This window comes from Carassius auratus, unplaced genomic scaffold, assembly GCF_003368295.1.
Source record: "Carassius auratus strain Wakin unplaced genomic scaffold, ASM336829v1 scaf_tig00045151, whole genome shotgun sequence".
In the NCBI taxonomy this organism is placed as follows: domain Eukaryota; kingdom Metazoa; phylum Chordata; class Actinopteri; order Cypriniformes; family Cyprinidae; genus Carassius; species Carassius auratus.
Genome location: NW_020526885.1, coordinates 53,545 through 71,283, shown reverse-complemented (window position 1 = coordinate 71,283; position 17,739 = coordinate 53,545). Strand labels below are relative to the sequence as shown.

General features: G+C 36.9%; 1 protein-coding gene across 1 annotated transcript in view; it reads right to left on the bottom strand.

Annotated features, from left to right (window-relative positions):
* Positions 1 to 35: 35 nt before the first annotated feature.
* Positions 36 to 17,739, bottom strand: part of LOC113087728 (voltage-dependent L-type calcium channel subunit alpha-1F-like) — a 28,179-nt gene continuing 10,475 nt past the window's right edge. The window contains 28 exon segments of the mRNA XM_026255643.1: positions 36 to 228; positions 402 to 491; positions 493 to 513; positions 866 to 1,024; positions 1,718 to 1,919; positions 2,016 to 2,162; positions 2,363 to 2,415; positions 2,574 to 2,681; positions 3,356 to 3,443; positions 3,794 to 3,900; positions 3,993 to 4,052; positions 4,549 to 4,678; positions 5,722 to 5,824; positions 7,018 to 7,075; positions 7,156 to 7,213; positions 7,562 to 7,637; positions 7,842 to 7,962; positions 8,214 to 8,421; positions 8,685 to 8,910; positions 9,164 to 9,324; positions 9,918 to 9,944; positions 10,303 to 10,384; positions 10,669 to 10,743; positions 11,494 to 11,645; positions 13,899 to 14,002; positions 14,119 to 14,315; positions 14,404 to 14,556; positions 16,234 to 16,379. Coding sequence (XP_026111428.1) covers positions 73 to 228; positions 402 to 491; positions 493 to 513; positions 866 to 1,024; positions 1,718 to 1,919; positions 2,016 to 2,162; positions 2,363 to 2,415; positions 2,574 to 2,681; positions 3,356 to 3,443; positions 3,794 to 3,900; positions 3,993 to 4,052; positions 4,549 to 4,678; positions 5,722 to 5,824; positions 7,018 to 7,075; positions 7,156 to 7,213; positions 7,562 to 7,637; positions 7,842 to 7,962; positions 8,214 to 8,421; positions 8,685 to 8,910; positions 9,164 to 9,324; positions 9,918 to 9,944; positions 10,303 to 10,384; positions 10,669 to 10,743; positions 11,494 to 11,645; positions 13,899 to 14,002; positions 14,119 to 14,315; positions 14,404 to 14,556; positions 16,234 to 16,379 — 3,268 coding nt within the window. The 3' untranslated portion in view covers positions 36 to 72.

Below are 17,739 nucleotides of genomic sequence, written 5' to 3'. Positions count from 1 at the left end.
AAAAATAAATTATTATTATATAAATTACCACTGAATTTAACTTGAACGGCACCAGATGCCAAGAAATCTGTGCTAGTTTAGACTATTATATAGAACTGCATCTATTTCAATCCTGTTGATTGCATAAGTAAGAGAGGAACTCACGCTGAACTCTGTAACCACAATGTCCACCACACTTCCCACCACAATCAAAGCATCGAAGGAATTCCATGCGTCGATAAAGTAATGCTGCAGAACGGAATAAAAAATAAAAATCAACCAGATATTAAGAACAACATACTTGAAAAGTTCAAGATGTTTTGAGAAGTGTCTAAAGGATTTTAAGACAACAGATCCGTAACTTTATAGACAGAATACACTATAGCACGCAAACATGTATCACATCAAGTGAAAGGACTGACCCTGAGTCTGAGAGCCATCAGTTTAATGAGCATCTCCACAGTGAAAAGGCCGGTGAAGACCATATTGAGGATGTCCATCACGTAACTAAAAAGTTTTTGACTGGTCATAGTGCTGTGGAAGAATCCAGAGGAGAGTATGATTCTACATTCAGCATTTAACTCATTATCAGCCTAAAGTCATCTGGTATTGATCTTTCTACTTTATAGACCTATATATATGTTTAGATTTATGTCAATTTACAGAGGCCTTCTTTTATCAGTTGCAACTGACTTGGTGCTAAAATGGTGCTACTCTATACTAATTTAACACTGGCCTCAAGGTTCATGTTGGAGTTTTAAGTATGCTCACATAAGCTCAGATTCACAATACCAAAAATAGACTAAAATGTCTTTGTCTGTGGTTCTACATGCTGATTATACAGCTTTTTGTAAGGCTATGTCTTTTGTCAGACTCAGCTGTTTACCTGTACAGCCAGAGTAACGGTGTTGAGGAGAATCAGCACAAACATGATGTACTCAAAGCCTGTGGAGTTGATTATAGACCAGAACTTGTACTGAACTGGGTTTTTGGGGATGTACAGCTTCAGCGGCTGGGCCTTTAGAGCGTATTCCACACACTGTCTCTGAAAGTAACAAATAGAAGGAGACAACAAGGAGACTTATATACTTTTTTAATACACGTTTCAGTTCTTATTATAAAGAAAATGAGCATTTCAGGGGCTAAATATTGTAAAAAAACCTGCGGTGTTAACATAGCCCAATTATTGGCAACACTGAGATCTAACTTTTTCTTCCTCCTAATTTTTTCCGGATTACACTTAAGCTGCAATTTCAAACATGTATTTGTTTTGACTCCATTCCCGTCAGAAACACCATCCAATCAGTTTTTGTATAAAAACAAAAAAAATGTATTGAATATAAGTGTCAGTGTCACATGATCCTTCTGAAATCTTTTCTAATATGATAATCTGGTGCTCAAAAAACATTTATTCTTATTATTAATGTTGAAAACCGTTGTGCTGCTTGATATTTTTGTGGACACTATGATAATTTTTTTTGGATGCTTCGATAAATTGAAAGTTCATAAGAACAGTATGTATTTGAAATAGCAATTTAACATTTTTTTTTAACATTATATTGTCATATTTAACAAAATTCATGCATCCATGCTAAATAAATCAATAAATCATACTGACCCCAAAATTCGGAACGATAGTATGTCACATTACAGAGGTAAAACTGATTGTGAACTTAAATGTAAAATGTAAAACACTGAAACTTCTCAAATATTCTTTTAAAATAGCCTTCCGTCCAACCTGATTTTTGTCCAGCTCACAGTTCTTGAACTCAGCCTCTCCTTGCTCACGGAAAGTGATGATGACAAAACCCACAAAGATGTTCATCATGAAGAAGGCGATGATGATGATGTAGACGATGAAGAATATAGAGATCTCCACGCGGTAGTTGTAAATGGGGCCATGATTCTCTGCATTGGCATCAATGGCTTTGTAGAGCAGCCTGGATGAGGAAAAACAGAATGTGGATTATTGTGTAAACATGGTCATGGTGACCTTCAGTGACATATGGAGGAAGATGTCAGAGGAGCAGACTCACGCTGGCCAACCCTCAAACGTGGAGACTGTAAACAGGGCCATCATTCCCATCAGTACATTATCGAAGTTGAAGTCGCTGTTGATCCAGATCCTCTCTCTCACCATTGGATGACTCACATCTCCATCTTTATACACCACAAACGTGCCCCTGTGTCACAAACAAACACACACACAAACACCCACCCACACACACACACACACACACAAGCACACAATTTGTAGGCACAAATGGATGTACACATAAACCACTCATGACACATAAGCACACATGTTGCCCAAAGGCACACACATGTGGTTAATGTAAAAACATAATTAAACAGGAAAGACAGATGCTGAAATATGACATACTTGCACTGTTCTGGAGTGTTTTTAGCTTCATCTGTGCAACGATAAAATTTACCCTATAAAACACAAAAGTAATAATGCAATAAAAAGTACATTAGTACACATTAGTATATAAATGCTAATGTTAAACTTGTGAGAAGCACAAGATGTAGACAGACTTAGTGTGTGCGTTTGTGTGTGTGTGTTTGTGTGTGTGTGTGTGTGTGCATTTAACCTTGAAAAGCTGAACACCGATGCAGGCAAACATGAACTGAAGTAGGGTGGTGACGATCATGATGTTCCCGATGGTCCTTATAGCCACAAACACACACTGTACCACATGCTACACACACACACACACACAGAGAGAGAGAGTAATGGAGTCTCCACAATATCAATGACAGAGAAGCACTCAAACAATTCTGACAATTCTAAATTAAGCAAGGATGCATTAAGTTGATCAAAAAATACAATAGAACAAAATGTATTTGAAATACAAGTATTTTGTGATATTCGTATTTCAAATACATTTTTGTTCTATTGAATTTTCTATTTTTAAAATAATCCTGAAAAAATGTATCATGGTTTCCACAACAATATTAATCAGTACAAAAGTTTCTTCAGCTCCAAACCAGCAATTTACAATGACTTCTGAAGGATCTTAAGACACTGAAACCTGGATCAATGGCTGCTAAGTAATTTCTTATTTTAAATTGTGACAATATTATAATATAACTGTATTTTATACAACTACATTTTAAAGCATTTTTGATTAAATAAATGCAGCCTTAGTGAACATAAGGGTCTTTCAAAAACATAAAAAAAAAACACTTACAGAGCCCCAAACTTTTGCGTTTACTAAAGATCAGAGTATGTAAACATGAAGAGAAAGGAGGTTTTTTGGGCAAAGAAAAGGAAAGAGGTAAGAAATATTATCATAATTGGCTAACTGTATGTATACATGCCTTTAACAAATTTGCGAAATAATGCACAGGCACAAACACACTAAAAGTGTACCTTGAGTCCTTTGGCTCTGTTGATTGCTCGAAGAGGCCTCAGAACTCTGAGCACCCTGAGGATCTTCACTACAGAGATGGCACTCGAACTAAGAGAGAGAGAAAAGAAAGAGAGAGAGGTTTGACTTTGTAAGTGTGGACTCAAAAAGCATTGTCGCTTAACAATGCGATTTATATGGTTTCATAAGCAGTCAAGTCATATTTTGCCCCTTTCACTTCATCAGTGAACACAATGGTCATAAGATTTGGATTCCTGTGTTTATTTTCACATTTGCATTGCATTCAAAGCGGGATATGGGAACCATCCTCGTTTATCCACCAGAGGGCAATGTATGCATATACACATACACGTACATATCTCTATTTAGCAGATAACTCACAGACTCACAGAAATTATGAACAGAAATATTTTGTATGTATATGAGTGTAGTAGACCTACTGTAAGAAAAAGGAGACCAGAGACACACTGACCACCAAAAGATCCAACAAATTAAACCAGTTTCTACAGAAGGAACCCTGATGCAGGAATGCGCCATGCACTGTCATCTGCAGAGAAAAAAGAAGGGTAATTTGAAGAAAGGTTAGGACATTTCAGTGTAGCAACATTTTACAAAAGCATCTGATTGATTGATTGGTACCTTCAGTAAGATCTCCACAGTGAATATAGAAGTGAACGCATAATCAGCATAACCCAACACCTGTAGAGAGAAATAAATCAGTTGCCCTGATATGAAAAATAATGTTTCACTAGTATGATTGATACTTGGTGACAGACTTGTTTGTGTAAATGCGACACAAAAGACACATTCCTGGAGCACACACTAAAAACAAACTATTTGTACTGAACAATCATGGTCTGAACTCTTACTCTTCCTAAACCTTTAGGGAAATAATAGATTGATAACCATGTTGTTCAAGCCCTTGGTCCCAGTTCTGACCCCCAATATCAATTCTGATTGGTTGATCCCATGTTGTTCCAGTACTAACAAGAATACTGATCCAAAAACATGTCCTACTTAAAGGTAAATCATGTTAAGCTATATGTTTATGCGTGTGCGTGCGTGTGTTTGACAGCAAGCTGATTGAAGGATGGCGTTCCCCAGCTGGCACTGAAGAGCTCCTCCAACATGCCAATCAACATGCTGCAGTAAATAACTATTTATGATGCTGCTTGTGTGTGAGCAGGAAACTCACATTGTTCCTGAAGGAGTGAGCTCTGATTGGATCCTCCGCAGCCAGAGAAATGCTGCTGAGAATGATGAAGACCAGGATGAGATTAGTGAAGATGTGGTGATGGATCAGGGTATGGCAGCCCACTCTTATTCTGGAGGGAGACACAAAGAAAAGCTGTGTGATATCAACTGTAAAATATCTTTAAGATTTTTAGTTGATTCTTCACGTTGCTCAACTCATGAGGTGCATGAGGAAACATTAAACAGATGCATTTTAACAAGTACATAGTGAAAGTCACATAAGTCACTTATGTGAGTGAGTGAAAATTAATGCATTTGGATTCATTTCCAGACAGATTCATGCATTTTGAATTATGTATTATAATTATGAATTGAGTTATGTATTATATATATGTGTGTTGCATCCCAAATGAAGAGTTGCATGAAATCTAAATAACATTCCGAATAATTGCAGATTTTGTGATTGTGTTTGCAAGCAGTAGAAACTCACATATTCTTGCTGTTTAAACTTCAAAAATAAAACAGATTTGAGTCAGATATAATGTTTGCTGTTTGTCTAAATCGATTGACCTTTTTCACTAAAGATAAAAAACTGGTACCTCCGAGGACATGTACCATAAGAAGTTTATTTAGGAAGGCAAACGTTTAATTTGATTAATGAGTAACTCCAGAACTGGCGTTAACACATTGAAATGAAAATGTGAGGAACAAAAACACAATTGCCATGTTTAAGTGAGTGAGTGCTATTTTTTCCCCAAAAGTACTTTGGAATAGTTGTGGAATACTTGTAGAAAATGTTTTATATAAAGAAAAATATAATCATAGTAACAAAGAATTAATCAAATAGTTCACTCAAAAATGTATTGTCAGCACTCACCCTCAGTACATTCCAAATATGTATGACCTATTTTCTTCTACACAAAAGAAGACATTTTGAAGAATGTAACCAAACAGTTTTGATGACCATTGACTTCCACTGTATGGATAAAAACAAACAAAAATGTCCTCTGTGATCCAGAGAAGAAAGTAAGTCAAACATGTTTGGAATGAATGAATGACTGAAGGATGCATTTATATGACACAAGTAAGTTATGGCAGAATTCATTTTTTGGGGGGAAACTATCTCTTTAAATGGTCAAGTGCTGTCTGTGAATAGTTTAAAGTGCAGACTCACGGGTTGGTCTTGCTGAGGCAGAAGAACGCACTGCCCTCTGGGATCGGTAGAACTTTCTCTTTAGGAGGAGCAAAGTCAGCAACATTGAGCTGAGTTTTCCCTTCTTCCAGCAGAGAAGAACAGAAAGAAAGAGAGAGGGAGAGATAGAGAGAGAGAAACTGAGTTAATGAGATCACAATCTAGCTCTATCACCACTGTGTCTTTGAGAAGCCACCACTTAACCTCAGGACACTAAGGAAGAGGGACTTTTAGTGCAATGGGTGTTTGCTGTAAGATGAGGAATTATGGTCGCTAATGTCTTCTAAATAACTACAAAACTTGTCAGAATAAAATAACTGTTCCAAAGCAATATGCTGTCTTAAAGGGGTCATATGATGCTTTTTTAAAGATCATTATTTTGTGTATATGGTGTAAACAAATATGATGACATGCTTCAGTGTTCAAAAAATACTGTGTTTAGTCTTTAGTGTTTTTCAAATACTGCACATTATTTTAGGTCCTCTATGCTCCGCCTCTCTCAAATGCGTCATTTTCTACAAAGTCCCTCCTTTTGAGAAGCGCAGTCTGACTCAGTGCATTGTGATTGGTAGATCACCGCAAGCACTCGTCGGAAATGTACAGACACAGTGATGAAGCTTGTATGTGTTTGCAGTACACAAGCCACGGACGGTTTAGACAGCTGACTCCACTGTGTGACCGTCTCTCTCTCTCTTTCTCTCTCTCACACACGCACACACCACACACACATACACACCATGCGCAAAACTCTGCATTTGAACAGTCGATAGCAAATACTTAAACTAATAACAAAACATACTAACAGTATCTGATTCAGAAGCACCAGACTGTTGTAGCAAAGTCAGAATTGCCTCCTCTCCTAGGTTTACGAAACGGTCGTCCATAAAATGCGTTGCTGTTCTGTTGTGAGTAATCTTAAAGATTCCTAAATGCATCTACTTTCAGAAGTCCAAATAAAGTGCTTTTGCTTTCGCCTAAAAACACACAGCATCTCCCTGACATGGCTGCTTCAACACTAACTGTGGTTACTGAAACCTTCTTTCTGTGCGCAAACATTTGGGCAGCATTATGCAAATATTTCCACATAGTGATGTTGACATGTGGGGGCGTGTTAGAATGAGCTGTTTTAGGAGGGCGTGGCAGAGTCTTAACTTTGATAAACAATATATCTAAGGTTTTGAGATCTTCTTCCTGAACCAAGAAGTTGTACCACATTTCAAAGAGAAAGGAAAAATTAAAATCCCATCATATGACCTCTTTAACGTTTGTGCACTTTACCTTCATCATCTCCCTCTTCGGGCTCCTCCTCTTCCTCGTACTCATCATCAATGTCCACCTGTGGAAAACAGAATGAAAGAAAGACCTCAGTGTGATAATATCAACAACAAGAAAGACAGAGGAGTTTGATTTCCATACCTTCACCTCTCCATTCTCTCCTTCACCTTCACCTTCACCTTCTCCCTCTTTTTTTCCTCTGTCAGGATGAACAGAATTGCATGTCAGAAATTAGATTTGTTTTTGAATATACAGAACAGTGGGTGAAAATGCTTCTATTTTGCATTTTACTAAAATAAAACATTGTCAGCATAATTTCAGTAAATTGTTAAAATGGAAAATAAACATTTAGTATTTTATCTCCCTTTTGCTTTAATGAAAGAATCATAATTATTTTCACTTCATTAGGTGGCTGTTATACTTTTTTTCTCAGGACTCAGGACCGCACTGTGTATGTTTAAGAATAGTAAATGTGTGTGCTGTCATATTAAGAAAAACACTTGAGTTAAGATTTGGTAATATGATCTGGAAAAATCTAAAAACACACTCATTCTTCTTATTGTCTCCATCCCCTCCTGCTAAGTTGTCAACAGCGATGGCCAAGAAGACATTCAGTAGGATATCTTAGAGAGCAGCAGTTAAGACCCAACAAAAACACAAACAGAAACATGACAAACGACACAAAAATACTACACAGTGTTGCTTTGTTAATAAATGTAATAAATACAAATGAATAAAAATTGTGTTGGTGTTTTGTTAATGATATCAGATAAACAAAATGCAAGCATAATAAGCAAATAATAATAGGTTTCAGACAGAAAGGATACAGTTACCACAAATGAACAAAATCACAAAGTAAAGACAGACGATCATTCCAGGGAAAACTGGGCCTCCATATGCCATAATACCATCATACATGACTACATTCCAGTCTTCACCTGTTAAGATCTGTAGAAAAAATGACCTACATTTAGCAAGAAAACTTAATAGCTCAGCTACACAAAAAATGTAAAACACTGACTTTCTTAGGATCCTTAACTTTCTTAACCTTTGAGCAGAACTTTATACTTTAAAATCATCACTTTTCTTTGATTTTTAATTTATTATATTTTTTATTTATACATGAATAATATGTATAAAAACATCTATGCTTATTTAACAACAGAATATAATGTTTTGACTGTTGTAGCAGAGTTGACCTGAAAGCAGGTTAGCAGGGCCTGAGGGAAGGAATCAAAGGTGCTTCTCTTGGTCTGCGTCTCGTCAAAGTTGAACTTCCCTCCAAATAACTGCATGCCAAGCAGAGCGAAGATGATGAGGAAGAGGAAGAGCAACAGCAGCAGGGAGGCAATGGACTTCATTGAATTCAGTAGAGAGGCCACCAGATTGGACAAAGCTGTCCAATGGCTGAGGAGGACAAGTGGGGCAAGAATTAGCAGGGCGGAAAAGTGATGAGTAATGAGAGAAACAACAGGAACAAAACAAATGCACCAGAGCAAAGAGGGAATTCATGTTTTTTTTTTTTTTGCAGAATTTAAGAGAATCACATGTTTTTAGACATGCTCTAAATTAGAAAGGGCTGCAAACATTAGAAACCTAAAACCTACTCAGTTTCTTAAATTAAAAAAGATGTTTAAAGAGTTTAAAATTTGTTTAAGAGGCCTGAGTACCGCGTGACTTTGAAGATCCGAAGCAGGCGGACGCAGCGCAACACTGAGATGCCGAGAGGTGGCATGATCTCCATCTCCACAAGAACTGTCTCCAGAATCCCGCCGCACACCACAAAACAGTCAAAACGGTTGAAAAATGCCACAAAATATGCCTGCAACCCCAGACTGTACATTTTTAACAACATCTCCACTGTGAACAGTGAGAGGAGAACCTTATTGGCAATGTCTACGAGAGAGAGAGAGAGAGAGAGACAAAAAGAAAGAGAAGCAGATAAACAGATTCAGTTCCAGTACAACCTTTTTTGTCAACATGTACTGAAAGTTATTGGTAACACCATGATGGACTCCTATGAAAGACACATCAGTAAGAAAACAAAAGATAATAGCGTTCTATAAATATAATTATAAACGTGTGGCCAATGCTGCGGGACAGTGCACATGTCATGTCAGTAAGGTGATGTTCGGAAACACCCACATACCCTGAACGTCGGTGAGCCAGTCTGGTTGGTTATAATGTTCAGAGGCACTGAGAGCAGTGTTGAGGAAGACTAGGATCAGCACTAACCAATAGAACGTCACAGATTTCACTGCTGTACGACAGTTTCTACGAATGCAACGGTTCCAGCGGCGCAGGGCACGACTAAGCAAACACACACACAAACAAAAAAAGATATATATTTTTACATTCATATGGAAAAATTACTATATATATATATATATATATATATATATATATATATATATATATATATATATATATATATATATATATATATATATAATGTAATTTAATATATAATATAATAATATAAAAGTAATGAAATATGTAATCAAAGTAATTTAAGAGTTTAAGAGAAAAATTTATTGCAAAAAATAATTTACATATTCCATATTTTTGTCCTCTCTGCCAGAATAAAATATCTAATATCTTTAAAAAAATAGAAATGCACTTTAAAAACAAAACTGCATAACATAAGACCAGTTCTCAGAGAACCATCTTGGATGGCATGAGGGTGAGTAACTTTTTAGCTAATTGTCATTTTTAGGGAAACTAATCCTCTAAGTTTGATAGGTTTGCATTGTTTTGTACATGAACTTCTAAGCATAAATTAAATTTAGCTAGATTTATGCTTTAAACAAGAAAAAATAAAAATACAGTGCATTTTCTAAAGTAAAGTCTATATATCCAGTAGATGGACCCTGAACTACTAGTTTGTCCTCACAATGACTCACCAGCAAGGGATCTTCATAATGCGAGCGCTGAAGTCAAAGGACAGTGAACAAAACAAAACAAAGTGACAATGAGCTCAGAGACAAGCAAAACACAGAGCAATGGGCAAAATGTGCACTTTGATGCATTGTGCTTAACAAAGATCCAGTTCAGATACTGAAACAAGGACAGCCAAATAAACCCAGAGTAATGAACTGACTTGCAAGAGCACAAAGAATACAAAGAAAAGAGAACATAATGAGCCGCAACTGAGAAATTAAGGGATGACACTCCATTATGGCTGATAACAACTTCCATTAGTAAGCCGGCAGGACAACGCAATGACAAATGTTGTGTGTTATGCTGTTTCTAATTAAAGTGGGTATGTATGTGTGTGTATATTATTACCAGCAAGCAGCACAACAATCTGTGTGTTCCTCATCTATGTTTTCAGTGTTCTCAGAGGCCGTTTCACTGGCTGGAAGACTTGCTATAGCATGTGATAAAACAGGAAGAGAGTGAAAGATACACAGAAAAGGATAGGTATATGAGAGACAAAGAGAAAGGATAATGTTGGCCACACATTGACACAGTTTTGGAGATAAGAAATCTCTCTGAAATAGGGTCAAAGCACTTAATATGGGTCCAACTGAGAGATGGGATTTCTGGCCCCAGATGTAAATTACACAATTAGACCCAACAAAGTTGAGTGGGGCTATATATAGAACAGCGGGGGAGTGAAGGGGTCATGTGTCTCGTTCTGATTGGCTGTACCGTGGGTTTCATTTGAGTGGCTGAACCAGCCGAATTTCCCCCTCTTCTTATCAGCTAGGTCACACAAGGTCACACCTGAGGGGAGATTGAAAGATCCAGAGAGAGAAAAAGAGTGAGAGACATGGAATAGAACAAAATGAGAAACAGAACAGATGGAAAAGCAGGTGGTGCGTGGGGAAATCTTTACCTAAAACATCAATAGTGAGATGTTTAATGTATATTAATGTACTTATATTGGGTACTCCGTTTACTATATTTCTAACTGGATCTCAGCACAACTTCCACACAATTACAGTGCAATAAGTACAACAATTAGTCGGTAGCACTTTATTTTACAGTCCTGTTCCTCGTATACATACTATGTACTTATTATAATAATTTCAATAATTATGTAATAACTAGGTACTAACCCTAAACCTACCCCTAAACCTAACTCTACCCCATGTAGTTACCTTGTATTACCAGAACTTTCTTAGATAAATACACAGTAAGTACACTATAAGTACATGTACGTACACTTACTGTAAAATAAAGTGCAACCATTAGTTGTTCCAATTTAACAGACTTTAAGTATATCAGTTTAGTTTACTAAAAGTACAATTAAAGGGTATTTTTATTAAGTATATACTTTCAATAGTTCTGTTGTTTTTGTTAGAAGGCCCTCAGAATGGGTTCCACATATTTGGGGCCCTTGGGATCAAAAACTCTGTCTTATTTAATAGTCTCTGTATGGTAAACTGGTATAGGAGAAACAGGTGATCAACAATGAACAAGAGATAGAGCACAAAGGGGTTATGGATGGTTAAACAGAGGGAGAGATCTCACGTCTGTTCCCGTCCTCATCAAACTCCTCAATGTCCTCAGCCTGAGTGATCCAGTCCATATATCCACACAGATCTTCCTCCATCTGCTGTTTCTCACGAAGCTTCTGGAAATCTCCACGAGCTTTCGCCTTCTCTCTCTCCTTAGAGAATTCTCTACACACAAGTATGGCCTGTTAAACAAGCAAAACAAACGCACACACGCGCAATACACACTGTGGACTTTCACACTCTGTTTAACGGAGAGGTAAGCAGCACAAGGCAGAATCTTTGGGGAATTCTGTTGTCTGCAGGAAATCAAACTCTGCAAATCTGCTACTCTCAGCATCTGGGGATTGTTCCATTCAGGTTAGTACTGATACTGATAACTGCTGCTGCTGTCCTCTGTTAAACGATCACAGACATGCAAACAAGTTACAATGCACAATTTATGATGTCATGAAATGCAGAAGTCTTAACTCATAAATATTGATTGGGTTATGGACTAACTCTCTTAATACATAAATTGTCACATGTGATGTATCTATCATGGTATTCAGAGTCAAAACTGAAACAAACAATAACATTACAGTTATAAATCAACAAAATCAACTGTACACCATTGAGTTACTATTTTTCTGCATATTTTCACATTTGTCAGTAGAAAAACAGGTAGATCATAAATGGGTATTAAAAAAAGAAGTACACAGTATTCAAAAGTTTGGAGTCAGTAAGTAATGAATACTTTTATTCAGAAAGGATGCATTAATTAAACTAAGCTAAAGTGACAGGAATGATATTTATGTTAAAAAAAGATTTCAAATAAATTATGTTCTTTTGAACTTTCTGTTCATCAAACAATCCTGAAAAAATTAATCACCATTTACAAAAAAAAAAAAAAAAAAAAAAAAAAATATATATATATATATATATATATATATATATATATATATATATATATATATATATATATATATATATATATATACCATTATATATATATATTAGGGGTGTAACGATACGCGTATTCGTATTGAACCGTTCGTTGGAGTAATTAATTATATTTGAAAAAAAAAAAAAAGAGAGAGAAAGAAATATAATGATATGCGTTCAACAAGGTAGCCCAATAACCCAAACAACGTAACAGGCAACGCCCCTGACACTCCCGAAGAAGAAAAAAACACCATCTTATATGTTTATGTTAGGCTACTCAGCAGGCGCTCGCTCACTCAGTACGCGCTGAAGGCTCGTTGCAAAATAGCCAATGCGTTTAACAGACTAGAAATGAGAAGATCCTCCAATAACCAACAGGTCTGGTGTTTGGGTGCACTTTGGATTCCCTTTAAGCTATAATGGTGATGGCAAGAGAGTGGTGGATAAAAAAACAACGGTATGTCGCATCTGCAACATGACAGGGTACACCAGCGGGATTACAAAAAAAAAAAAAAAAAAAAAAAACCAGCGGGAATATCTGGGATATATGCGTCAGTACTATCTGGGAAAAGACGAAAAAAAGGAGAAACATGCACGCAGCAAACTATCCCTGCAGCATTTAGACACTATAGCTTACAGGGAATCCAACCCAAACACCAGACCTGTTGGTTATTTTAGGATCTTATATTTCTGGTCTGTTAAATGCATTAGACATTTTGCAACGAGCCTTCAGCGCGTGCTGAGTGAGCGAGCGCCTTAGGGGCCGTTCACATATCGTGCCTAAAAACGCATGGAAAACGCTAAGCGCGTCTTTCTCCTCCTTTCCAAAGCGCTCGGGCAGAAGCGCTCATGAGGCGTCTGTCTTTGCTAAGCAACAATGACGTGCTCTCTCCATGAGACGCGGAAATTTCAGCGAAGGATAAATGGATTTGCAGCTCTAAAAATCGCTTGCAGTAGCTCTGCTACTGAATTTATTTCAAAATTGCAATCCATATACAACTATGATCAGCTGTTCCTTCATCTTGGCTGAGCTCTCAACGTTGTTACGGGAAAGGATGAAGCTGATTGGTTGGTTCTTGTCACATGACCCGCGGTGCGCTTGCGGCATTCTGAAAAGTTGAGATGTTTTTACATTTTGCTGTATCTAAAACGTATCGAACCGAACCGAACCGAACCGAACCGAACCGTGACATCAGTGTATCGTATCGAACCGAACCGTGAATTTTGTGAACCGTTACACCCCTAATATATATATATATATATATATATATATATATATATATATATATATAATATATATACACCATATAAACCACTATTAATGTTAGATGAAGTGTTACTTAGTGTTTGAAAATATGGTTGTCAATAGAATAAAATAATTGGGATTAATCTTATGATTTCTGACCATCATTTTGAAAACAAAATGAGACATATAATAGAAAAAAAGAAGAAAAAGAAATTACACACTTGATAAATACATCAATCCTGTCAACTCACCCGCTCAAAACACCCAACACAAGGTTAAGAACAAAGAAGGATCCAAAGATGACCAGGCTTACAAAGTAAACCCACGGCAGCTCAAAACCAATTGCATCATTCATCTACAGAGAAGAACACACAGGCAAAGGCAACTGTATCATTGTCATACACAACCACTTCCTTGAAAGATGATTATGGACCATTACAGTCAATCGGAAGACACAGTTTACGTAGTTACCCAGTACAAGACATCTGTCCAGCCTTCCATTGTGATGCACTGGAACACTGTTAACATGGCAAAGAAGAAGTTATCAAAGTTAGTGATGCCACCGTTTGGTCCATCCCACTTTCCCCTGCACTCAGAGCCATTGGCAGCACACTGGCGACCATGACCCGCATACGCACACGGGACTGGATCATCATCTGCATAATTATCTGGGAAAGAGAAGAGACAGATAGATGAAGTAAGACAGAGAGTGACAGAAAATGGACATAAATATTTTATGTGAGTGTGTGTAGTTACCTGTGCCTATAAAATAACAGGTGCGATGCATTCGTCCGATAAAGAGCTCCAATCCAATGATGGCATAGATGATGATGACAAAGAGGACAAGAAGAGAGATGTGCAGCAGGGGAACCATTGCCTTCATGATGGAGTTTAACACAATCTGCAGGCCTGCACACACACAGAGCCGAGAAATCATCAGTCTGTAACCCAAAATCTGTATTTTTGCATTAGATACATTCCCATGCTTACAGGTTATGTCCATTAAATAAATTGTAGTTTTTCTTTTTTGTGCAACTATTGAAAGTTTTGTAACAATGTAATGTGCTATTGTCCCTTTTGAGAAATTTAATGCAGCATTGCTAAATAAAAGGATTAATTTCTCAATTTAAAAAATCTTACTGACTCCAAACAAGTCTAATTTTAGTCAAAGACAAAACAAAAAAACATTTTATTTGAAAATAATGTTCAACATGACAAGTGGCTGATGACTGAGACTCATGACTGAGTGGTTTACATGACTTCGACAATGGCAGCCAGAACATAATAGTACTACATATGTACATAGTGTGGATTTTTAATGTGTGTTTTCTGGCAATGTCACCTTGCCTTACTGGGAGAAGTGCCGGGATTAATGTGCAGGTGGGCACATGAGGGAGAGATACCATTATACATGCAGGTAGGCTGGAAAGATCCACTCCAGCTTCTAAATGTACTGTGGTGGAATAAGTCAATGGTTTACATGATCCTGTTTTCTGCCATCTTGGCCAGATTGTACAGTACAGTATGTAATTGTGTTTTCAGCACCATGGACAGCGCTCTTTAAAATCATCACCTTAGTATTGTAAAGACACACGCAATGAATGGCTTTTTGTTTAGTTGGTCAATAGCACCTTTGGCCACACTACACATCCAGTCTTTACTGGTAAATTACTGTTAAGAGATCATTTGTGAACAGGACCTTTTTAAAAATACTGGTACTGTAAATTCGTTTCGGCAGTTTAAGGTTATGAGAAGTTGTAACATTACCAGTAAATTGCTGGAATGATGCTATGCCTGAATGCAGAATGTAGATTACCAGTATGAGCACGTACAAGTTCAGAATGTGTTGACGTTAAGACATCTACTCTGAGCCAATCATAACATTCTGACGCAGATGACGTATTGACTCCGCACTCTGTAGGTCTGTTTGAAGTCATCTAATGATGTCTCTGGGCCAAAAGAAGCTGCATGAATGTGAACGTTTGACACAAAAATTAAAACATCAATAAAACACTGACTGCGTATACTGCAAATACAACACCGGGAGCGTAACAGTTCAAAGGTCTGATTTCACAGAATTTACTGGTAATTTCAAACCGATGTGTGAATGGTACTGCTAAAAAAAAAAAAAAAAAAATATTTACCGGTAAAGTCATTTTGGTAATTTTCTGGTCATATCCTGTCATAAATTTTGTGAAATGGGCTAATGATTCATGAGCATGTGTCAGCGGGCCTGATTTTGAAATGACTGCAAAACAGCACAGCTGCTGGTTGCAACCATAAGTCAAGCTCATTGGTGACTCGTGAGGATGCTGAATTAATCTATAGGCTCAAGTATAACGATAGAGAAATCAGGCTACACCAGCCTTTCTGATCACTGCATAAATATTGTAACTGTTCAAAACACTGGTGCATCACACAAGCACATCACTCCATACAAAACATCTCGGAATAACTCCTTAAGAGCACAATGACACTCTTGTCTGGGTAAAATACCATTGAATAGTTCATAGCAATGTAAACCAGATTTAATCAGGCATCAAACTGAATTGCTTCATTTTCTTTCTATTACAAACACAAACTCACTGGGCACTCCTGAAACCAGTCTGAGGGGTCGTAAGACTCTGAAGGCTCGGAGAGCTTTGACATCCAGACCTCCCGGTTTCCCCGGTGTGTGGGAAGTTGTTTCACCGGATTTATGAGTAGCAGTCTCTAATACCACACTGAACAACCTGCAAAATACAAACAACAAACAAATATAAATAAATATGGTTAATTAAATAAATATTAAATAATCAAATGTATAATGTAATATTAAAGGTAAAATTATGATCTTCTTACATTAAAATCTGAACGTCAAATATTCGTCAAATGAAAGATGAAAAACATTTGAATGCAGGAGACCAGGTTTTACAACAAAGACAGTTTTCATATGTTAAATCTTATAATAATATTTAGTGTTTGAATATTGGTTTAATTTCACACTTACTTTCTTTAATAAAAAAAACCCCTAAACTAAACACAGACCAAAATTAGATGCCATGTTACAGATTGTTGTAAACTTACTAAAACTAATGAATATGAGATGACAAAGGTGAATAGTAAAAAACAAACAAACAAAAAAACAGTCTAGTCCAATTCCAAAAAATGAATGACTCTTATACAAGCTAGGTCCTTGTCAATGAATCCTGGACTGGTGTAGTCTCCAGTGATTAAACTAATTATTGGACCTAAAACCTGCATGTAATAACCATAGAACACTGTCTACGTCATCAGTTAGGAACCTAGGTGTGTTATTTGATCTTTCCTTCAAAAGCCACCTTTCTAGCATTTGTAAAACTCCATCTCAAAAATATATCTTAATTGCGACCTAAGCTCTCAAAGTCAAATGCCAAAATGCTTATTCATGCATTCACGACCTCATGGTTGGATTATTGTAATGCTTTATTGGGTGGTTGTTCTGCACACTAAATAAACAAACTCCAATTGGTCCAAAATGCAGCAGCTAAAGTTCTTACTAGAAACCAGGAAGAATGACCATATTAGCCCGCTTCTGTCAACACTGCACTGGCTCCCTATTAAACATCGTATAGATTTAAAAATCCTCCCAATTACTTATAAAGCCCTGAATGGTTTAACACCGAGCTCAAATTGCATTATAGTCCTTCACATCCGCTGCGCTCTCAAAACTCTGTCAATTTGATCATACCTATATTCAAAACCAACTGCGGGCAGCAGATCCTTTTCCTATTTAGCGTCCAAACTCTGGAATAACCTACCCAACATTGTTCAGGAGGTAGACACACTCTGTCAATTTAAATCTAGATTAAAGACCCAACTCTTTAACCAGGCTTACACATAACACACTAACACATTTCTATTACTCAAATAAATGTAAAAGATTTCTAGGCTGCACTTATTAGGTCAACCAGAACTGGAAACACTTCGAATAACATAATGTATGATGTACTTGTTACATCGTAAGAAGAATGGCATCTACGTTAATATTAGTCGGTTTCTTTCTTATTCCGAGGTCCCCGTAGCCACTAGATACAAAGATCAATACTCAGAAACAACCTCTACAGCTCTGAA